The 20,034-nt window shown below is 34.2% G+C and overlaps 1 protein-coding gene across 1 annotated transcript; it reads right to left on the bottom strand.

Moving 5' to 3' along the window:
* Positions 1–5,158: 5,158 nt before the first annotated feature.
* Positions 5,159–19,586, bottom strand: LOC131943161 (peptidyl-prolyl cis-trans isomerase FKBP8). Its single transcript, XM_059303173.1, has 10 exons — positions 19,529–19,586; positions 12,498–12,982; positions 12,218–12,362; positions 12,015–12,102; positions 11,792–11,902; positions 11,396–11,470; positions 11,054–11,171; positions 10,705–10,794; positions 9,033–9,251; positions 5,159–8,211 (listed from the first exon to the last, which is right to left on the bottom strand). Exons 2-10 carry the CDS (start codon positions 12,963–12,965, stop codon positions 8,131–8,133), a joined length of 1,395 nt encoding a protein of 464 aa, XP_059159156.1. The 5' UTR covers positions 12,966–12,982; positions 19,529–19,586; the 3' UTR covers positions 5,159–8,130.
* Between the last annotated feature and the right edge of the window lie 448 nt (positions 19,587–20,034).

Here is a 20,034-nt window from a genome sequence, read left to right as displayed (position 1 = left end):
CACACAGCAACATATCATTACGCTGATCACCCTCCACCACCCCCCCCCCCCCCCTGAAAATTCTGCGCGTTGCACCTCATCCTTACCACCATTCAGTAAGTCTCGTATACCGTACAGGGAACTAACTCTAGTACTTAAGTCCTCCAAGTTTTCAATGACATTCATTATTATCTCGCCTGGCGAGACACTCCGTGTGACCTCCCTTGTGGAAAAAAAAATGTGCTGACTGTGCTCCTTCCCTCCACTCCGAATTCCAATTTCGACGGTTTTAAATTACACGTTACCCTCTGACAATATAGTAATTATATATTTTCAACAGCTTTAAGCAAAGAGTAAACTGTAGCGTTAAGCTTAAGATTGTTTTTAAAAGGTTTCGTATATCGAAGATGAGATTTTATAGAACAAAACATCAATCGAAAATTAACGGTATAGACTTAGTGTATCCTCAACAGTGGCGTAGGCAGGGGGGGGGGGTTAGTTGGGGGGTCATACCCCCCCCCCCATAGACCCCTCGGTATATAGAAAAAGTATGAGGGGGGGGGGGTGCAAATCGAAAGCTTGAGGGGGGGGGTGCAAATCAAAAGTTTGTCCCCGGGTAAAAATTGGAACCCCCCCCCCTTGAGACGATCCTGGCTACGCCACTGATCCTCAAACAAACTCTTTGTTTGTACCTAGATCTGTTAAACAACTCCTGGTATATGTAACTTTGTTCCGCTGTTATCGTAACAAACAAATGACGTCAGCTTTGACAAAAATCCAACATTTTATATTTCACGGTATCTGTTCATTTATAATCGCGAATAATTATTCAGAATGAAAGTAACTTTTTGGTTCTTCTAGAATTTAAACAAAAAATCCTTGCTGACGTATTATGTAACCTGTTACGTTGGTCCATTTTACCGTGGCTTATAACTGGTGCGTTTTTACCGCCGTTCTTTACCCTGCTTTTTTTTTTTATTTAGTGAGCGGTTCTCATGTTGCGTTACAGTAAGATATTAACCAAAATAAACAAGGACCGAATTTTATTCAGATAAAAATTTAATTTAGATTATAAACTATGCTTTTATTTTTAGCTTCTTTTAAAACAGAATTTCGATTTATTTTTAAAATTTTGGACCTCTTCATATGATATTATTTGTACAACGTAAACAAATATTAAAATTTTCACTTTCTCGTATAGAGGAAATATTGTGATCGTGCAAAAAAAACTGAAATCGAGATTAGGACAAATCTATTTTACACCTCCTTGAGACGGAAAAACTTAGTTTTGCAAACTTGTCTGTCTCGATAACCTCAGTACCATATCAGCTAGGTTGTTGAAATATTATATATTTAAGTATTATATCGTATTTCCGGTAAACGGAAGTGGTACTTTAATCTATTTCCTCGTGAGTACTTGAGTTAGGTAGAATAAATTTCATTTACAAGTATAAGATACTTGGATTACTTTCAATTGTTGAGTGACCTCCGATAAATGGAAGTATTACTTTATTTCAAATTATGGGTATTTTAAAAACCTAAACGTTTCAGTTAGGGAGACGAAACTTCATAAATAGTTGTAAGATCTTATTGTCTTGACTCTTTCAAATTTTTATTGATTTCCGGTTGCCGGAATTAGAACGCTGTTTCCTATTGCTCAAAAAAAAGATCACTTCTTTGGACTATCAAGTAGGTCAACTAACTTTTAAAAAATGAATCAATGTTTCCTTTACAAATTACTAATTTTTCTGCATTTATTTGGGTGCGCAATTTTTTTTTCTACGTGATTCTTTTCTAAATAAAAAATTTACTTTACGAGAAAATTTAAGGGTGATCATTCCGGATTTATGTGAAAACGTTGTCCTAAATGTTTATATCATTACAAATGCTGTCGTAAACTGTTGTAGCTCCTGAAAAAAAGTGAATATGAATAAATCTTATTAAATTAAAAAGTGGAGAGAACTTGATTTATTTCAATTGATTCATATCAATACGACATTTTAGCTTAAGTTATTATCTTTGATTGGATATATCATTGGGCCGTGATTTAAATTATGCAATCCCACCTGTTGTTTCTTACTTTTGAACGACAACCGGGCGTAGACCGGCCTAGTGCTATATTAACTATATAATATTTGTTAACATTTTTCAATAAGAAAGTAAATATTTTAAAATGTGGGTAATATTTTTATTATTATTATTTTGCTTAGTTAAAAAAAGACAGGAAACACGTCAAATCTTTAAGCATCCCTTTAAAATAACACCGCTCACGATTTTTTAAAAATGTTAGTTAGGCTAATACTTCTCCAATTTTTTCTCAGTGGACGCCATAGAAATTAATAAAAATGACAGCACAGCCGCGACCGTTGAATGAACGAAGCCAACAATTGGGTCAGTGTGCCAGAAACTAGATGTAAACTCTGACTGAATCACCGCTGGTTATGAAGAATATTTAAAATTAAAATTCAGTGATTACACACATACGCGCACATGTGAACACATATAAACACATGGGCCTAGTGCGGCTTGGCAATCGTAACCAGCCTTGCAAGCCAAAACTAGGTCACAAGCTATACAATTTACAAACGACAATGAATGAAATCTCCAATAATTGAGATCTACGTGAACGGTTCTCAAATAAATCGGGAGAATGATCCCAAGAAACTTTCTCGTTTACTGGTATATAAAAGTAATTCCATTTGCAGTGGAATCTGAATATTGTATGGTATAAAAGTGTGTGACAAAACCGCATACAGACAAAAAGTGCTTAGAATAAGTTACTTTGTGAGAATATGATATCAAATTTTCATATTCCGTGGTTGTTGTTTTTTTTTTTTTTTTTGGTTTTTTTTTTTTTTGAGAAACTGGTCGAGTCGACAAAAAGCTCATGGTTGATAAATTCGAGTCTCCAGTTCCAACAATCTGGCAGATAAGGCTCGATACCTTCCAACACTAAAAAATTAAGAACGAAGAAGAAGAAGAGAAACTGGAAACAGTGAAGTAAAACTTTCGGTTATCTGAAAATGACACAAGTTGTTTTAAAATCAACACAAAGGATCTGATACTTATGTATCAAATTTCGCTAATCTAACTGTAACGATACTCTAGTATCATATACATACATACATACAAACACACAGGCCTATAGACACGCTATCAAAACTGGGTAAAAGCCTAAATTGTAAGGGCTGGCTCACACCCGAACAAATAATTTAAAGAAAAAGTGCGGCTTGTTGTGATGGTCTTTGTTTTATTTAATCTAACAGTACGATCTTTATTTTTTCTTTGCTTGAACTTTGAATTGCGACCCACTTTGATATGGTCGCACTGATGTAAAAGTGCGATCAATGTGATGTTTTTTGTTGTTACTTTTTTTCTTTCTCGTATATACGAAGTATAGAGAAAGTCTTTTGTAAATCTTTTTGTAAATCTCGGCGTGTTAAAGCTCCCTGAGTCGGAAAAACATAGTTTTGCAATCTTGTCCATATGTCTCTGTGTGTCTGTATATAAACACGATAACTTGAGTAACGTTACAGCTAGGTTGATGAAATTTCATACATAAGTATTATATCAAAATCGTAGATCCGTATCAACTTTTGAGTGATTTCCGATAACCGGAAGTGGAACTTTTTCTTACTTTGAATTTCTCAAAAGCCTATAACTTGAGTACTATTTCTGATAGATAAATGAAATTTCATATGTAAGTAAAAGATCTAATTTTCTACCATTTGTCAAATTTTGAGTAATTTCTGTTGACCGGAAGTATTAATTTACGCTATTTCCCATTTCTAAAAAAAAAAGCATGTGAATTTATAAAGTACTAATAATATTCCGCACCATTATGCGCATTTTATTTGGCGTTCACTTGGTGTGCAATAGTTTTTTTTACGAGATTCTATTCTATTTTTAAAAGTTTTAGTATTTAATAATGGATTAAAAATCATGTCTATATCCCGAGTTGCCATCCCTTGTTGTTTTATATAAGAATATTCGAGAAAGTTTAGGGGAGATCACTCCCGGTTTATTTAAGATTTAAGTGCAGCGACTTTCGCCTTGAAGTAATACTTCGCCTCAAGAGTTTGAATTGGATTTGCTTTAACAACTGTACAGGGTGTCAAAAAATGCGGACGTGCACTTTAAAAACTTACTACGAACAAACACGGAGAATTTAAATTAAGTGCAACCCGTACACAAATTTAAAATTTGATCTGGGTCTTCTCTTGCATCTTGCAGAGATAAACAAATGGACTAGTTGAAGAAGCCACAAAAGCGTGTTTAAATATTAACTTCCATAAAAACAAAAGTAATATCTATAAATAAATGGTTTAAACAAGTTAATAAAAAAGTCTAGTGACATTTATGCGCAATTTCCTTATGTTATCTAAAAATAGCTCTGACGTATATTGCTGGGGTGCGTCCAAGCTAGAAGAACGATCGGTTTGTAGGTGTTTATGTAATTTTAAAATTTGTGACCGAACGAGAGGATATTTTTGAAAACTTTCTTCGGCAATATTGTTCTAAATTATGGCAGGAATCGATTGGTACATGTTTCAAGTCGCTAAGCGGTCTGGTTGCCGAGATATGGGCCAAAAACTGAATTTTTTCGAGGTTTTTTGGCTTTTCCGGGAAATACATGAAAGAAACCCGGAATTTTTATGGCCTATGCTCATTCTCGTAACTTGCTTAACATAATTGCTTTTGGAACAAGTCATCGATATTGCTTCGTTGAGGAGGAGATACGACTTAAAGCCCGGACACACATTCATCCATACATTCATTCATCCATCCCCAGAAATGACGAGTTAATAAACGCAATTCTCCAGAATGGAAATTGCGCTAAAAAATAAAGATAAATAAATGTGATATTTTACTTGTAGGGTGTCAAATGGGAGGTTACCAACCAGGATGATCAAGCTAGGGACGGCGTGGTCGAGCGGTAGGGTGCCCGACTGACAACCCAAAGTTCTCAAGTTGTCAGGACTGCATGACGTTCCCAAGTCCACTTATTGCTGATGGGTACCTGACTAACGTAAAAGAAAGAAAAGGCGTCCCTACATAATGCTGCCTCCAATATTCCTTTATATGCCGAGGTCACTAAAACAGGTAAATTTACCTGCCCCAAGGGCACAATTTATAGCTACACAATTAAACAAAGACCAAGTTTTTGTAAAATGATGTATTCAAGTAAAAAAAAAAAAAAAATTCTGTTCACAACAATAAGTTCCACAAGTGGAATGTCTGTTTTAGTAAAGGCAGTACATGATATCTAGCTCCTCAATCATAGTTAAAACTAGAAAAACATGTAGTTCTAGAAGAGCATGCATGTCTAGAAGAACATGCAGGTCTAGAACTATATGTAAATTCTAGTTACAGCATGCTAGTTAGTTTAGATAGTTGTTTAGATGTATGATATTCTAATTTCAACATCAGCTTGTGTATTGCAAATCTGCAACTTACAAAAACAAACAAGGACATTAGGTTTATTAGGTTTGTCTAAATTATATATTTAGCAAACTAGATATAAAAATAGAAAAATGCTTGAAGATTGTGAGCTTTGAGTTGGGGCTGATTGAGAAAGTGGTTGTGACATCATATGGAACAGATTGTTTGAATTAAGTATTCCTGCTCTAATAGAATAAATCAGTTACAGTTTTAACAAAAAGAGAGAAAATAGCTAACTTTTGTTTAAAGAAGTCAAGAATTATGTCATGTCTAGAGCAATTTGTCATTTCTTTTCTAGAGCAACAGGCCGTATCATGTTTACAGCAAGATGTCAAGTCTAGGGAAACATCCTGCAAACACACTAACCTACTTTCTGCTAGATTCAAACGATGTACAATAGCTGCCTTAAAAAATAAAAAAATGTATTCATTTGATTAAGACAAACATTAAAAATAAATTATATTGATTTCACTATCTCTTGTCAAAGTGAACAGTTAAATATTGTAAAAAAGCATGGCGACAGTGTAAAAAACAACATGAAACCACATGAAGTTATTAAACACTGACACTACCAAGAGCTCCATTCACAAGCTCTACATGCAGCAGGCACAATGTTTTAAAACTGACAATCTACCTAATCTAAGATGTATGTTATGAATAATTCAAGAACATTTGGACCACCAATGGAAAAGATTTAGGACCATCCATCATCAACTTTATTATCATTATACGATTCTTTAGGATGAAATGTAATAATAATCTATTAAAAAACAAGCCATACATTTGGTTAGAACTTAAAGTTCTGTGGTTACATAAATTCTTCAACTGTCATGTATATATGTTTTAAAATACCAAGATTATATTCCTTATTCAGCAGTTATAGAACTGCTGCCTTGTAAAGGCAACAAGAAATATTTCATTGTGGAATTGTTATAGCATTTAAATCATATTTACCATCGCCATTTCCAGCTATTGATAAAATTCAAAAATATCTATCAATGTTACAAATTATGGCTTGACAGAAATTGAAATTTATAAATTTTATAATCAAACACTACATGCTTAAGGAAACCAGACATTAAGGGCAGTGCAGTCAATCTTATTGAACAGGAGATGGCAGAATTGTGTCAACATGTGTGGTTTAAGGGCAGTAATTCTCACAGAACAGCTGACAGACTGTTACTTATTAAATGACAAATAAAACTAGCCAGAAAATATACGAAGTGGTCTCTGCAACAAGATACTAAGCGGCAGTCACTCTTATTAGATAAGAGCTTTGTTACAGTGTGGGATTTCATTTTCTGAGGCTTAAAAAAAAGCAAAACAAATTAAGTGAATCAACGTCATAATCCACTCCAACTTAGACACTAAATTTCACCTAAAATGTAAAACTAAATGCCAATGTGTCTCATCATGAATACAGCAATGTCACATTCTGCTTTGGTGCTGCTTCATGCAAATGAATACTATGCTACAACTATAGTAATTTGCTTTAAAAATGTATACAATAGATAAACTGGGGTTTTTATATGAATAATAAGTCACACTATGACAACTTAGTACTGAATTTCCTAAAGGAGTTGATTATTATTTTGTTGGTGAAAGTTTTTTTAAAATTTGTTTTAAAAACATGCATTAGCAGTTGGAGGGTAAAACTTGGTTAAGAATTGATGAAAAATATCTGTCTGGTATCATAACAATAACTGCAGTAAAAAGGTGGAATACTTGATTGGAACATTAAGAAAAGTTACAATCACAACAGCTTTATAAAATTCGTATTTAACAAAGTACTTCATTAGTACATTTACACATTATCAATTTAACATTATCTAACTTAATTAGCTTTTTAAGACATATATATATATTGTTATATATGTGTGGGCTACACCAAGTATTTGGAATAAATGTAGGTGGAAATAGCAAATAAAACAATGGCAAGACTAAACAATGAAGCTATTAGTTTCTGCTTAAAAGAATACAATAAACATGTAAAAAAATTTAACAAAGGTCATGAAGCAACAAATGTGGTAAAAAGAAGAGAACTGTATCACTCTGTGATTTATTAAAAGGTATAAAATAAGGACCAAGCCTTTTAACTCTTTTTTTTATGCTGGAATTATTTTTAATAAATTATTTGATATATTAAAAAAGTTTTAAAATGTAAAATCATTCAAATACACCCTTTCACAAACATTTTTACACAATTTTAAAATAATTCTGCTTTACATTTTAAGGCAGTGAACTCAAAAATTTGACTTTAAAATATAATAAAAATAAACTTCCAAATAATGAAATGGCCAATCAATGGTTTTTAAATTTGATAAAACAATAAACATTTTTTTTAAAAACAAGGGTAATAACTGTCAATTTTTTTATAACAAACAGTGACCTTGAATTGTCACAAATAATACGCTAAACTAAATTGCTAAACTAACATGCTTCTTTCAAATAAAAAGAAAAATTATTGCATTAAAAATTTAACAAAGAATAAATTAACATTGCAGCATAGAAATCCATCCAAATTAATTCACTCTGTTACTAGATCCAGTAATGAGGTTGTAGCAAGGATCAATATATTCATCAATGAATCAATCACAAGTTCATGTTACACGCCATGATCAAAAAGCTGCAGGTTGTATTCTCTGATCAGTTTCTCACAGTCAAAACTTCTTCCATACACTTTAGCAGTCAGACAGATTGTGCTGGAACTCAGGAGCCCCTGTAGAGTGAAAGGCTGACTGACACCAACACTGCTGCCACACCTCCTGCTAGTAGAGTCCATTTGATCAGCTGCAAGTACACAGTCAACAAATCATAAAACAAGATTCAAAGGGGGAAAATAGCAATTTTTCTACACAGTGCTGAGTCCATAAAACATTGTATTTTGTTTGTCTATTTTTAAGAAACACATCAAATCTATCACCTCATGCAGACAACTATTTCAATTTAATTAATTTACATGTATATTTGCGGCTTCTGACTAGCAAAAAGAAAAAGATCATCTATTACGAGCATATAAGAAACAGGATATGTACTTAGCACACAGTCTAAAGCAACTTATGCACCAAGAAAGCATGCACTCATGGATGATAATAATAACAGGCAGTTTTCATTCAAACATAACACCTGTTACTAAAGTGACAAACTAGAACAATTCTGGAGCACAAAAAAACTTTTACTCAAAAAAAAGAAGAATATTTGTGGTGAACATAAATAGTTACTCACAGAACTAGAACATTTCTAAGACATAAAACTTTTTCTTCTTCTTCAATTTTAATTTTTAATGTTAGAAGGGATTCCCTCCAACACAATTGAGTATTACATGTCAACTTGTTACGTGCCATAAAGCCAGTCAACTGAGATCTTAGCCTGCTTTTCTTTTTGTATTTGCTTCCATAGCCTTTTTCCACCCAAGAACAAACTACAAGGCAGCAGTTGTTTAATTTTGGATTTTTTCTCCAAGAAGAGTTGATGTATTCAGCTATCGAGCCTCATCTGCCCAGGGGTTCAAACACAAGACTTTTCAGTTTAGCAACCCTGAGCTTTACCAACTCGTCCACGCCAATCCCATGACATAAAACAAAAACTCAATGCCTAAAATAGTTACTCACAGAACTAGAAGACTTGGGCTTGCTGGGAGAAACATTTTTGTCCCCTGGTTTTACACCCAACATTCGTTGATAAAGTTCTCTCTCTGTTGCCGTTTCCTTTTTCTTCCTCCGAGTCAGGCTAAGCATCTCTTGGTGTAACAGTTTGGAATCTGGATCTAGTTTAATTGCTTGACGCACAAAGTCTATAGCCAGTTCAATATCACCCTTTGCTGCATAAGCCTAGTGATAGATAATTTAATGTAATATTGTTTATAAAAAAATTACATTTTGATAAAGCTAAAACAATTATTTGTAAAAATTACTATCTATAAATAATATATTTTATACAAAGATGTAAGCAAGCACATCTAAGCAGTAAAATAATAGGGGAGGGAGAGTTTCAAATAATTGAAGGTAGACCTATTCTTTTGGTTTTTAAGGTGAAAGTTAAAACTGCAATGAAAATTTTATAATAATTGAAATCTACATTTAAACACTATTATTGGGCCCTGATAAATTCTGAGAGCAAAAATATAGTAAAGTGTTAGTACCATAGCTTACACAATATTAATCTAATATTAACTACTTTTTTACATTTATGTCATCCCAATGACAATTAAGTTTTTTTACGCAAAAGAAATTAATCCAAAATTAAATATTAATTAACAACATAGTTAAGTGTCAGTCAAGTGTCATAGGCTTATCATAGATCTCACTATAAGCACAATCAATGAAAGAGGGTGGGATGTGGTTTAGGTTATGGAGCATGTAAACCTAAAATGTACCAGTAAATAAAATTGTGTTAGAGTAACCTAATGAGAACTGCTCAAGTCTTGGCACATTTTTTATTCATACATAAAGTTCTTCAAATACATTTGTCTTCTCTTTTTTAATATTAATTTTTAAAAAAGAAAAAAAATGGATTCAGGAGGAAGTTTTCTGACATATTTTGGAAAATCACTCTGCAAGAAAAGTATTTATTTTCAGGGGATAATTTTTCTGTTTTCTCTTTTAATTGTAATGTTGGAAGGGATTAACTTCAACACAATTAAATACAGATTTCTGTAAAAAAGTGAAAACTTAATAATCTCTGTTTATATATCATTTAGCAACATTAAGACAGGAGACCCTACCTAATTACAACCTTATGTCCCATGAAACTGTCTCTATGAGAGTACTAATATTGCTTACACCGTGCTACACACTAATTGTTAAGACAGGTCAAAAAACAGTAATAAAGAATGAAGAAATTTACTAACAGGAGCTTATACAAATAAATATTCGTCCACACCCAACTGAAACGGTACTCAAATTATCTGTCAATAGTTAGGAAATCAGAAATATAGTAAACTAAGTAACGTACCACTTCTAAAAACAGAGGTCACTAAAAAATTGAAAGTAATTTTGGTGTAAGATTTTACACATATATGAAATTTTTCGTCTACCTAACTCAGACAATACTGAAATTATCGGCTTTTGAAAAACCAGGAGCAGAGTAAGTACCAAAGGTGACATAAAAATACAAAATGGATAAATATTTAGACATGTAGGTGTAAAGACAAGATTTGTCAAAATTTTGATTTTTTGCATGTTTACCCATGCTTTCTCTGCAAAAAAGTAAAAAAGAGAATAGCTATTTTATGCTGGTATACTGAGTTTAGAGGGACTAACATTTCCAACTACAAAAACTTACCTTTCCTATCCTAAACAAAGCTTTAATGTTGTTCCTCTGTTGAGACAAAACTTTTTCACATGATCTTATGGCTGCATCATGTGCTTCAATCTAATAATAATGTACATTGGATAAAAACAATCAGAATTTTTTTTTAAATACAATGTTGTTAAACATACCAAGGGAGTAAAACAGAATTATTTTTTTAGACCTAACAGTCAATTGAGATGCTAGCTATAGCTAATGAGTTTCTTTGTCCACAGACAACAACCTTATTGTTTGGTTAACTATTCTCTGCTATTGCATTTCAAATAGCATTATTAAAAGGTAAAGGAATGTTACGTATTTAGAAACAAGGTTTTGACCATACCTTTAACTGACAAGCTGCCATGTTATTGTAGCATTTGACCCACGCCTCCGTCATACAATTTCTAGCAGCTTCATCAAGACTTGCATTGTAATCTGAATCTGCTAAAAGTTTAATTGCCCTGAAAAACATTTTGGTCAAAAAAATTTATTTTTAAATTTCTAAAGAATGAATTTGTTTTATTCTTATTCATGTATACAGTATAAAGTATTTACTATTTAACAAATTCGACATAATATCTGCAAACAATATTTTTTTACATATTTACAAAAATATAAGGATATTCTAAAGCCTCTTTTCACTATGTAAATTATTTTAAATCATCAGATTATGAAAATACCATACTTGTTATATGAATTGATGGCCCCTGAGTAGTCTGCTCGACCAAATAAATAGTTGCCTCTCTCTCGTTTGTCTTCTCTACAATATTAAGAAAAAAGTGAATTATATTTTAACACGATTAGTAGACAATTCTCTCTAGATTATCCATCAATCATTTAATCTTGATGGGTATTTGCATCATGTCTTCGTCGCCAAAATATTTTTTAGACTGCATTTACTAGAAGGGAAAGAATTCTGTGTGTGCCCTTTACATTTCTTCCCAGTGATTTCTTCAAAAGACAGGAAAGTTAGATATTTAAGAGGATATGCTTTTTTGTCATATTTTAAAATCATCTCTATGTTACTAATAGCAAAATTTCTTGTATCTAACTTAAACGTAAAAAGGAGTAGTTCTCTTACCCTAATTTAAGCCGTTGTTCAAACTTCAATGTTGAAATTTCAGGTGAAGGTTCAATACTCAACAGCTCAAGTGTGTAAGTTATATCTGCATCTTTTGGAATGTCTGGTTGTCTAGAATAAATAATTTTTCACACATCAACAAGTACATAAGAAAATTGGGTACTACAATGATAGATAACTTTATTTATTTCCAAACACACACAAAAAAAAACAGAGCAGTTACCTCCCTATTGAACCATAAGCATATTTAGATGCAGTAAACAATTCACATGTTTCACCAGCCTCCATCAGTGCAACTGCTATGTCAAATGCTACAAGAAAACAATTTTTATTTATTGATGGAAAATAAAACTGTTCCTACAAACTCTGTAAAGTGTTCCTTAATACATCTTTATTGATAAAAAATTAAGTTCTATAGCATCTTACCAAGGATCACATCTCCATCATTGAGAATAAAAGAAATCTCCCCAGTATCTACATGTGTTCCATCATGTAAAAGGCCATCTACTTTCAATGTGACTCTGTCTCCATTACTAGGACGGGTATCAACACCTTTGCCTTCTGTTAGTACCTTCAATATTTTTTTAATGGAGAGTTTATTAGTCCGAATTTTCAAAAGCATTTTTTCATGCTAGAACTACATCTCTGTATTCATTATAAAGTATGTATTCATTATAAAGTAAATGAAGTAATTCTAGGACTTTACCTTTTTCTTTAACAAGCCATTTCCCAAAATATCAAGCACACCATCTCTTTCTTCATCAGCTTGTGATTCCTCATCATCTGGGGTTGCCGTTGAGCCATCTGAGCTGCTTTTACTAATAGTTTCTTCAATTTTCCGGCTGGCATTGTCAGGACTGGGTGTGTTACCTGTGCTATCAGAACAGAAACCTGTGTCTCTCGAGGTTGATGATGTCAAACCTGTCTTTTTCTTTGTCTTTTTTTCTGGCCAAATTAAGTCTGGCATGCTGTCACTACTGTTCCCTTCATCATCATCATCTATATTTAACTGCTCACTGTTTAGCTCAGGGCTTTCACAACCATTCACTCGAGAACTTAATGAAATGTCTTCACTTTCCGTTTCATCATTTGATATTTTTTCCTCAGCATCAGTGTGATTTTCAACCTGGTCAGTTTGTTCTTTTTCTGGTAGTTTAGACCCAATATCCTCCATGTTGACACACAAATTATCTGTAATAATAAATAAAATATAATTAGTTTTAAAATGGAAATTAATTTAGTCTGCATTTTTAGTAGATTTAGTAGATATTAGTAAAATGTCATGTAATCGCAAATAGGCACACAAATAGCCGATTCAAGCAGGGTGTAGACAGTAGTTTTTAAACTGTTGGACTGCTAAGACTGATCTGCTGAAGTCTTTCTAGAATTCTGTATTCCTCTACAGCAATAATTAATCATGCAGATCTTAACCTTCTTTTAGCCATAAGAGTGTTACAGCTTATGTTGAGTATAGTTGAAAACCACTAAGCATTTTATTATATCATATCGTTGGTAATCTTGAAAATAACCAATTGTAATTAATTAGAATAGAGAAGTACATAAAATGTAATTTTTTTTTTGCAACAATGCATTACTTTGAATTTTTTGTGACAAGATAATTCATTTAAATATTTTAAAGCAATTTAAAGATTGTATGTGATTTTTATTTTTATTAAAAATGTTGAAATAAAAACAATTTAACAGCATATTATGTGGGTATTATTTTTTTCTAATTTCACCACACTAACTTTAGCCTAGCCACATCTTTTCCCTGACAAAACATGGCAACTCAAAAAAAATTGTGTTTGCATATGTATTTGTATGTATTTTTTTAAAGTGTTAATCAAGCTCTTAACAATCTTTTCTGCATAGCAAAATGTGAAGAATGTTTTATAAGTTTTCTGGCATTGAAAAGGGTTCAAACAGAAAATATTACTAGTTTAATGATGTTTAACCTTATATTAAATCACATTCTTATTACTATTAGTGGATAAAAAAATAAAATCTAAAATAGGCATAATAAATAAAACAATAATAACATACAGCAACAGCTTATTATATAGCCCTTCTTAGGCCTAATATAAGCATACTAAAACTAAAAAACAATTAGATCTAGATCTACTTTTTATTCAAGTGAGAAAAGCTATTGTTAGCAAGCTCTAAAAATTAGAGTGCAGTACAACTTAATTAAACTAAAGATCTATTTTTTTTTTTTTACAGTTGTACGACCTCTGACAACCCGCCTGGAGCGCAAATGCTCGACCAAATAGTTTTATCAGATGAATAATTTAACTTTAACCCCATTGCGCAGCTATAAAAGAATAAATCAGCCCATTGTGCAATCATTAATAGTATTATCATACATTTCGAGCCGTCCCACTTTTACTCATTAAGTCTACATCGTGACAAGACACAGCGCGACCTTAATATCATACTGCCTTGATTTTACAAGGGGGAAAAGTATACCCGCATGCCACAACGTCATTCAAGGTCAATACCTCTATGAATTAATTTTCACTTGGTTTCAATGAGTACATAGACCTTCCCCCCTCTTTAGGCCTGACCTATTAAATATATTATATATATGCAACAAACCTGCCGGATGGTCAACACAACACCGGGGGGGGGGGGGGGGTTCATTCTGCTACGCAATAAAACAAAAGGACTATGCAACACTACAATATAATAATATATGTTTGTGATGGCAGGCTACCTCTGTGTTCAACACAAAAGAAATAAGTTGATCTATCGACGGTATTTCAAGCCGCAGCGGTTTCGAACAAGGTGGTATTCTAAGTCGATACAAAGATGGTGACGTTGACAAATCATCAGAATGTCTAGGGATGGAAAAATTGTAAGTTTTAATTGTGTAAACGAAACGTCTGTAAAGCCTGCATCAAATAAGACAAATATCACTGTGAATCGGTCGCGGTAAAATTTTCACGGATAGCTGCCCTCCTGCCACCATTATTAAATTCTGCCTGAAGTAGATTCTATATAGAATCTAGACTAATCTAGAGCCTAATATATTAAAATCTTAAGAGATGAAAGTTGAAAGCGAAGCTAGATCTAGATCTAATCTAGATCTAGATTCAATTAATTACCGTTGTTGTGTTGTCACTGAGCTAGATAACTAAGTTACTAACAGACTACTGACTTGCACTTGTTGTCTAGGTCTCCTACCGTGCTATTTTACTACTAAAAATTTTTTTTAACAGAAGATGTTTTCTAGGGGAGGTGATTCCAAGAACTTTCTAGACCTAGTTAAATTTTGGTTTTCTTAAAAATCGAAATCTTGCATTAAACAGAAATGAGAAACCTATTTATTATTATTATTATTATTATTATTATTATTTGTTGTTGTTGCGGGGTGGGAGGGGGAATCCGCACTCGAATAAAATACTTTGACTTTGCTCTCTATTCTCCGGTTCCGCTCTCTTACACGACAAGTTATTTAAATATGTGTTTATATTGTAGAATACTATTATGCCTATAAGTATAAGTAACAGTCATTGTAGGGGGGGTCATCCATAAATGACGTCACGCTTTTTTGACGATTTTTACCTCCCCCCCCCCCCTCCATCACACGTTGTCACAAAAAGCCAGACCCCCCCCCCCCTAAAATGACGTCACACCTCAACCTACAACCCCCCTCAAAATTGCAGTTGAATTTTTTTTAAACATCGATATTTTTTCCAAAATCTTGTCTAAACTATTACAATTTATTAAAACAGTTATTTAAAACGCGAAATAACGTCTAAAATTCGTTTTCTAACATTGCTTTTTTATAATGCAAAAATGTGACGTCGCAACATCTGAACCCCCCCCCCCTCCCCCTTATCACACATCGTCACAAAATTACGGACCCCCCTCCTCCCTACGAGTGTGACGTCATTTATGGATGACCCCTAACCAGAGGCGTAGCGAGGGGGGGGAGGGCGGGGGGGGACATATGTCCCCGGGCGCCGACCTTAGGGGGGGGGGGGCGCCAAATTGAAAGTTTGAGGGGGGGTGCAAATGAAAAGTGTTCGAGGGGGGTGCAAATCGAAAGTTTGAGGGGGAGGGTGCAAATGAAAAGTTCGAGGGGGGGGGGGTGCAAATCGAAAGTTTGAGGGGGGGTGCAAATCGAAAATTTGCTCCCGAGGGGGGCGCCAAATTGAAAGTATGTCCCCGGGCGCCGGGAAGGGTCGCTACGCCTCTGCCCCTAGCCCATATATATATTATAATCATATAATAATATAGCCACCCACATAATATTAATAATGAAGCCGTTGGTTCTGCATAATTAGTTTGTGGTAAATTATGATGCTTATACGCATAGACCAGATTTTTACAATAGGGTTTGTTGAGTGTGTGTTTTAGTAAATTATGGCTGTAAACTTATTCGGAATGATTGCTCAAGTATTTCTAAAATATATCATTTGCTGACAACAAAATTATCCAGAGGATTTAAAAAATTATACTAATCATATAAAATATATTTAGAACTTATTTAGAAAAATTTGTTTTTTTAAAGGCAACTTCTCCTGCTAGTCTCTTCTGCAGATCTCCATTCCCCCCCCCCCCCCACACACACACTTTTAACGCGGTCATTAAATGCAGAATCTCGCAATCCCATTTGTGCAGGAACGTTATTGGTTCGTCAATAAGTATGACTTCAATCTTTCAGAGGGTCGGGGTTCGTAATTTTGAGATCATATGTGATTGGGAAAGGACGGGGGGGGGGGGGGGGGGGGGGGCTCAAATAGTGTGACGTTACACATTAGTATTTTTAGAAAAGCAATGCTGAACGCATAATTTTAGCTATTGTTTCGCGTTTTAGAAAACGGTTTTTGTAAATTGTTATAGAAATCGATTAACAATCTTGATGTCGACCGGGCTCAGTCAATATTCTAGAAATAAATCGATGTTATTTTTATCGATGTCTGACTATTTGTGACGACGTGTGACTATGGAAAGGGAGGGGGGGGGGTAAATCGTCAAAAAAGTATAGGCAGGATTTTAATTAGTGGGGGATCAAAATGTGTTCACATATATATATATATATATATATATATATATATATATATATATATATATATATATATATATATAGTAAACGCAAATTATGATTTATGACCAGAGTTTCTTCCAGGCATCTCTTCGGCATCTCTCTACCGCCCCCCCCCCCCCCGAATGAAATGAAATTTATATAATTTATATAGAAAATATATACTTTTAACAGTGTCCGCCCCCCCCCCCCCCCCGAAAAAAAGTCTACCCCCCCCCCCCCTCCCGAAAATTTCAAGTCCCCCGAACGTCCTTGACTACGCCAGTGTATATAAGTATGTGTGTGGATATATTATGAAATCGGTAAAACACATAATATAATATATTCTGGGGATTAAACAACACATTTTTATAAATCTGTTTTTCAAGTGAATTTGTCATAGGCCATAACGGTGCCTTTTTTTACGCTGCCCCAGCCCAACACACAGTTAATCCGACCTATTTTACCCCCGGCTGTGAATAAGAATATATTCTTACGCTCAAGATTTCATTCTAGGACCGACAACTCCAGGCGACCGAATCGTTCAATGTCCGATAACTCTAGTTGAACCGTAGGCAATGTAGCGATACAGATCTAATCAACAAAGCGTGTACCGATTTATCTATCAGTGCCGTCTGCCACTACGCGAATACGGACTGGATACATGAAGAGTTTAAGTCGGTAGATAACGATAAGGAAAACATTTGTATTTAAGTACACACAATAACGATTTAATTCGTTTTGTTGATTTATTTTTCATACAAACGTGAAGGAATACAGACTTAATTAATTAGTGTAAGTATAATTTACAATCCCTAATTAGGTCAAACGTGTTTTGTTTTGATGGTTGGTATAAACACATGTTATATAATTGCTTAGTCGATAATGTAGCCTTCATTGTATCGTTAACGTGTGCTATGGTATTGGTATTATATTAGAAGAGGAACGATTCCTTGTTGGTCGAGGGAAAAATACACAGGTATTTTTTAACCAAACAATGTTAGATCTTGGTTATTTAGTTCTGGGTGAGCCATTAGTAAATGCTGTAAAACAGACAAGCTATAATTGGTTATTTAGTTCTGGGTGAGCCATTAGTAAATACTGTAAAACGGGCAAGCTATAAAACAGTTGTCCTGCTTATTTTACTCAAATCAATGTTGTCTGTCAAAGATCACACACAAAATGTAATTAATTCATTAAAATGTCATTAGCTTTGTTTTCACAGCACATGCCATTTGGGATTTTATTTTCATTTTTATTTTATTTTATGCAGGAATATTCTTGTTTTGTTGTTATTGAATTTTAATTCTAAATTATTCCTCCAATAACATATCTTGTTACAGTTGGTGTATGCTACCCCCTTCAAATGATTCCTTCCAAAACTTCCAGGCCAAATCTCTGCCTCGTGTTCCTGCAATCAGACCACGGCTCTCCTGATGTCAAAGAACTCTTTCACATGTCAATACGATTGATTATTTTTTTTTTCGATTGAACAAATTCGTGTCCTGCTGAATACCGCCGTGGAACAAGAATAATAAATGTAACGCATTAATGATTTAAGCCGTTCTCTGGCTTTTGATTTCGTTCAATGGCTCCGTTAGAAGCCTGTTAAGGGTATTAATGGAAATCGCGCATGTGGGCTTTTTTTTTTATTACCGTTATGCATGAAACTGCGCCAATTTCTCCGTTTGTATGATACAGCTTGACTTTTCTCCCAGACAAAAATACGTAGGGCAGAGCTGTCTAGACACTATACAATAAACAACACTTAATTGGCACACTGACATTTCGCTTGTGCTACGTTTCTGTGTCGTACTTAGGCTAACCAAGTTTGGTTTTTTGTTTGTTTGTTTTTATTTCTAGAACTACTAATTAGCATATCATTTCAATCCATAGGCCCTACTTGATTTTTTGCATAAAAAATATTTAAAACCGGTTTAGTTCTTAAAGGCTATATGGTTTAAGGTAGATAGGAATACAGCCTATGATTATTTATACATTCTGTAGCTCTATTTTCTCAAGTGCATTAGATGACTATAATAATTATGTAAAAAATATTTATTTATACATGGTTGTGTAACGGTTTTCAAGTAACAAAATATCCTACATGATCAGATTTTATTTTATAAATGTAATGCCTATTGTGTCAATATTTATCGTTCGTATTAACTCCACAGATAAAACTCTACATAGTTACTATGGAAATCATCTTTCACCTGACATACGTGTTAATAACGTGACATGACGTAACAATGTCGTCATACTGGAGATCACCTTATAAGGAAACCAACTACACTATTGATAACAAAAGCAACAAATGGACGGAAGAGTCCGCCTTCTATCGATCTCAGGTTAACAACGACAGGCCTTTCCCTAATGGACATGCGGTTTATCCTTTAGACTGGTTTGACTGGCCAGTTACAGCAGACCCAAAATTTTTAAGAAACAATCAAACACCGAACGTAAGAAGCGTCGGTGGGAAAATCAAAGGGATTCTTAAAACATCGACTGTTTCCGAAAGACTGGACTTAAGAAATGTCCCCCTCTCTGAATCCCGCATCGTTTCGGTAAGTGGAGCAACCAAAAAAAGAGTTACGTTTGGAACAACTGAAACGGACTCCGACGACGCAGATTCTTCTTCCGTTCGTTATCGTTATAGCAGCGAGAGTTATGGTACGAGTCACCAACAGAGCATGAAGGTACCCTACCCGCTCGATGAACTGGCAAAACAAAACATGAGAAAATTGATAGGCTTGACAGAGCCCGTCACACTTCCGCCTGTCAAGTGTAAAAGTGTAACGCTAAACGCCGATTCACGAAACGAACCTGGAAATATTGTTGGTGATAGTAAAAATGAAGTAGAACAACCAGGTTGTTATGAAAACGGAACTTCCGCTCAAACAGAAAATGGTACAGACATTGCAATTGATTCAGAGCTTACAGAAACCACTTCAAATTCGCCTGAAAAAACGGACATTTCAGATAAAAGTAACGCTTTGCATAAAGTATTCGACACGGAAATGTCCCCATCAAGAAATAAACAAGACAACGAGTCGTCCAAACAATGCTGGTCAGAAAAAAACAATAACCACGTTAGCTCCTGGGTTAAAACAGTTCACCTACCCCCGAAAAAACTTCCATTGCGTTTTGCCGAAGGCAAGCATCTACCCAGCTCAGGGTCTCAATACACCACTTCAACAGTCACCAGTAAAGA

This window comes from Physella acuta, unplaced genomic scaffold (genome assembly GCF_028476545.2).
Source record: "Physella acuta isolate Inbredline_101_S28 unplaced genomic scaffold, ASM2847654v3 ptg000443l, whole genome shotgun sequence".
Classification (NCBI taxonomy): domain Eukaryota; kingdom Metazoa; phylum Mollusca; class Gastropoda; family Physidae; genus Physella; species Physella acuta.
This window is presented reverse-complemented; position numbering and strand designations above follow the sequence as displayed.

Coding starts and splice junctions, on each gene's coding strand:
- LOC131943161 (XM_059303173.1), bottom strand. CDS start 12,965: ATGGAGGATATTGGGTCTAAACTACCAGAAAAAGAACAAACTGACCAG. Junction 12,363..12,497: donor ATGGCTTGTTAAAGAAAAAG/GTAAAGTCCTAG, acceptor AAAATATTGAAG/GTACTAACAGAAGGCAAAGG. Junction 9,252..10,704: donor CTTTGTTTAGGATAGGAAAG/GTAAGTTTTTGT, acceptor ATCTATCACTAG/GCTTATGCAGCAAAGGGTGA.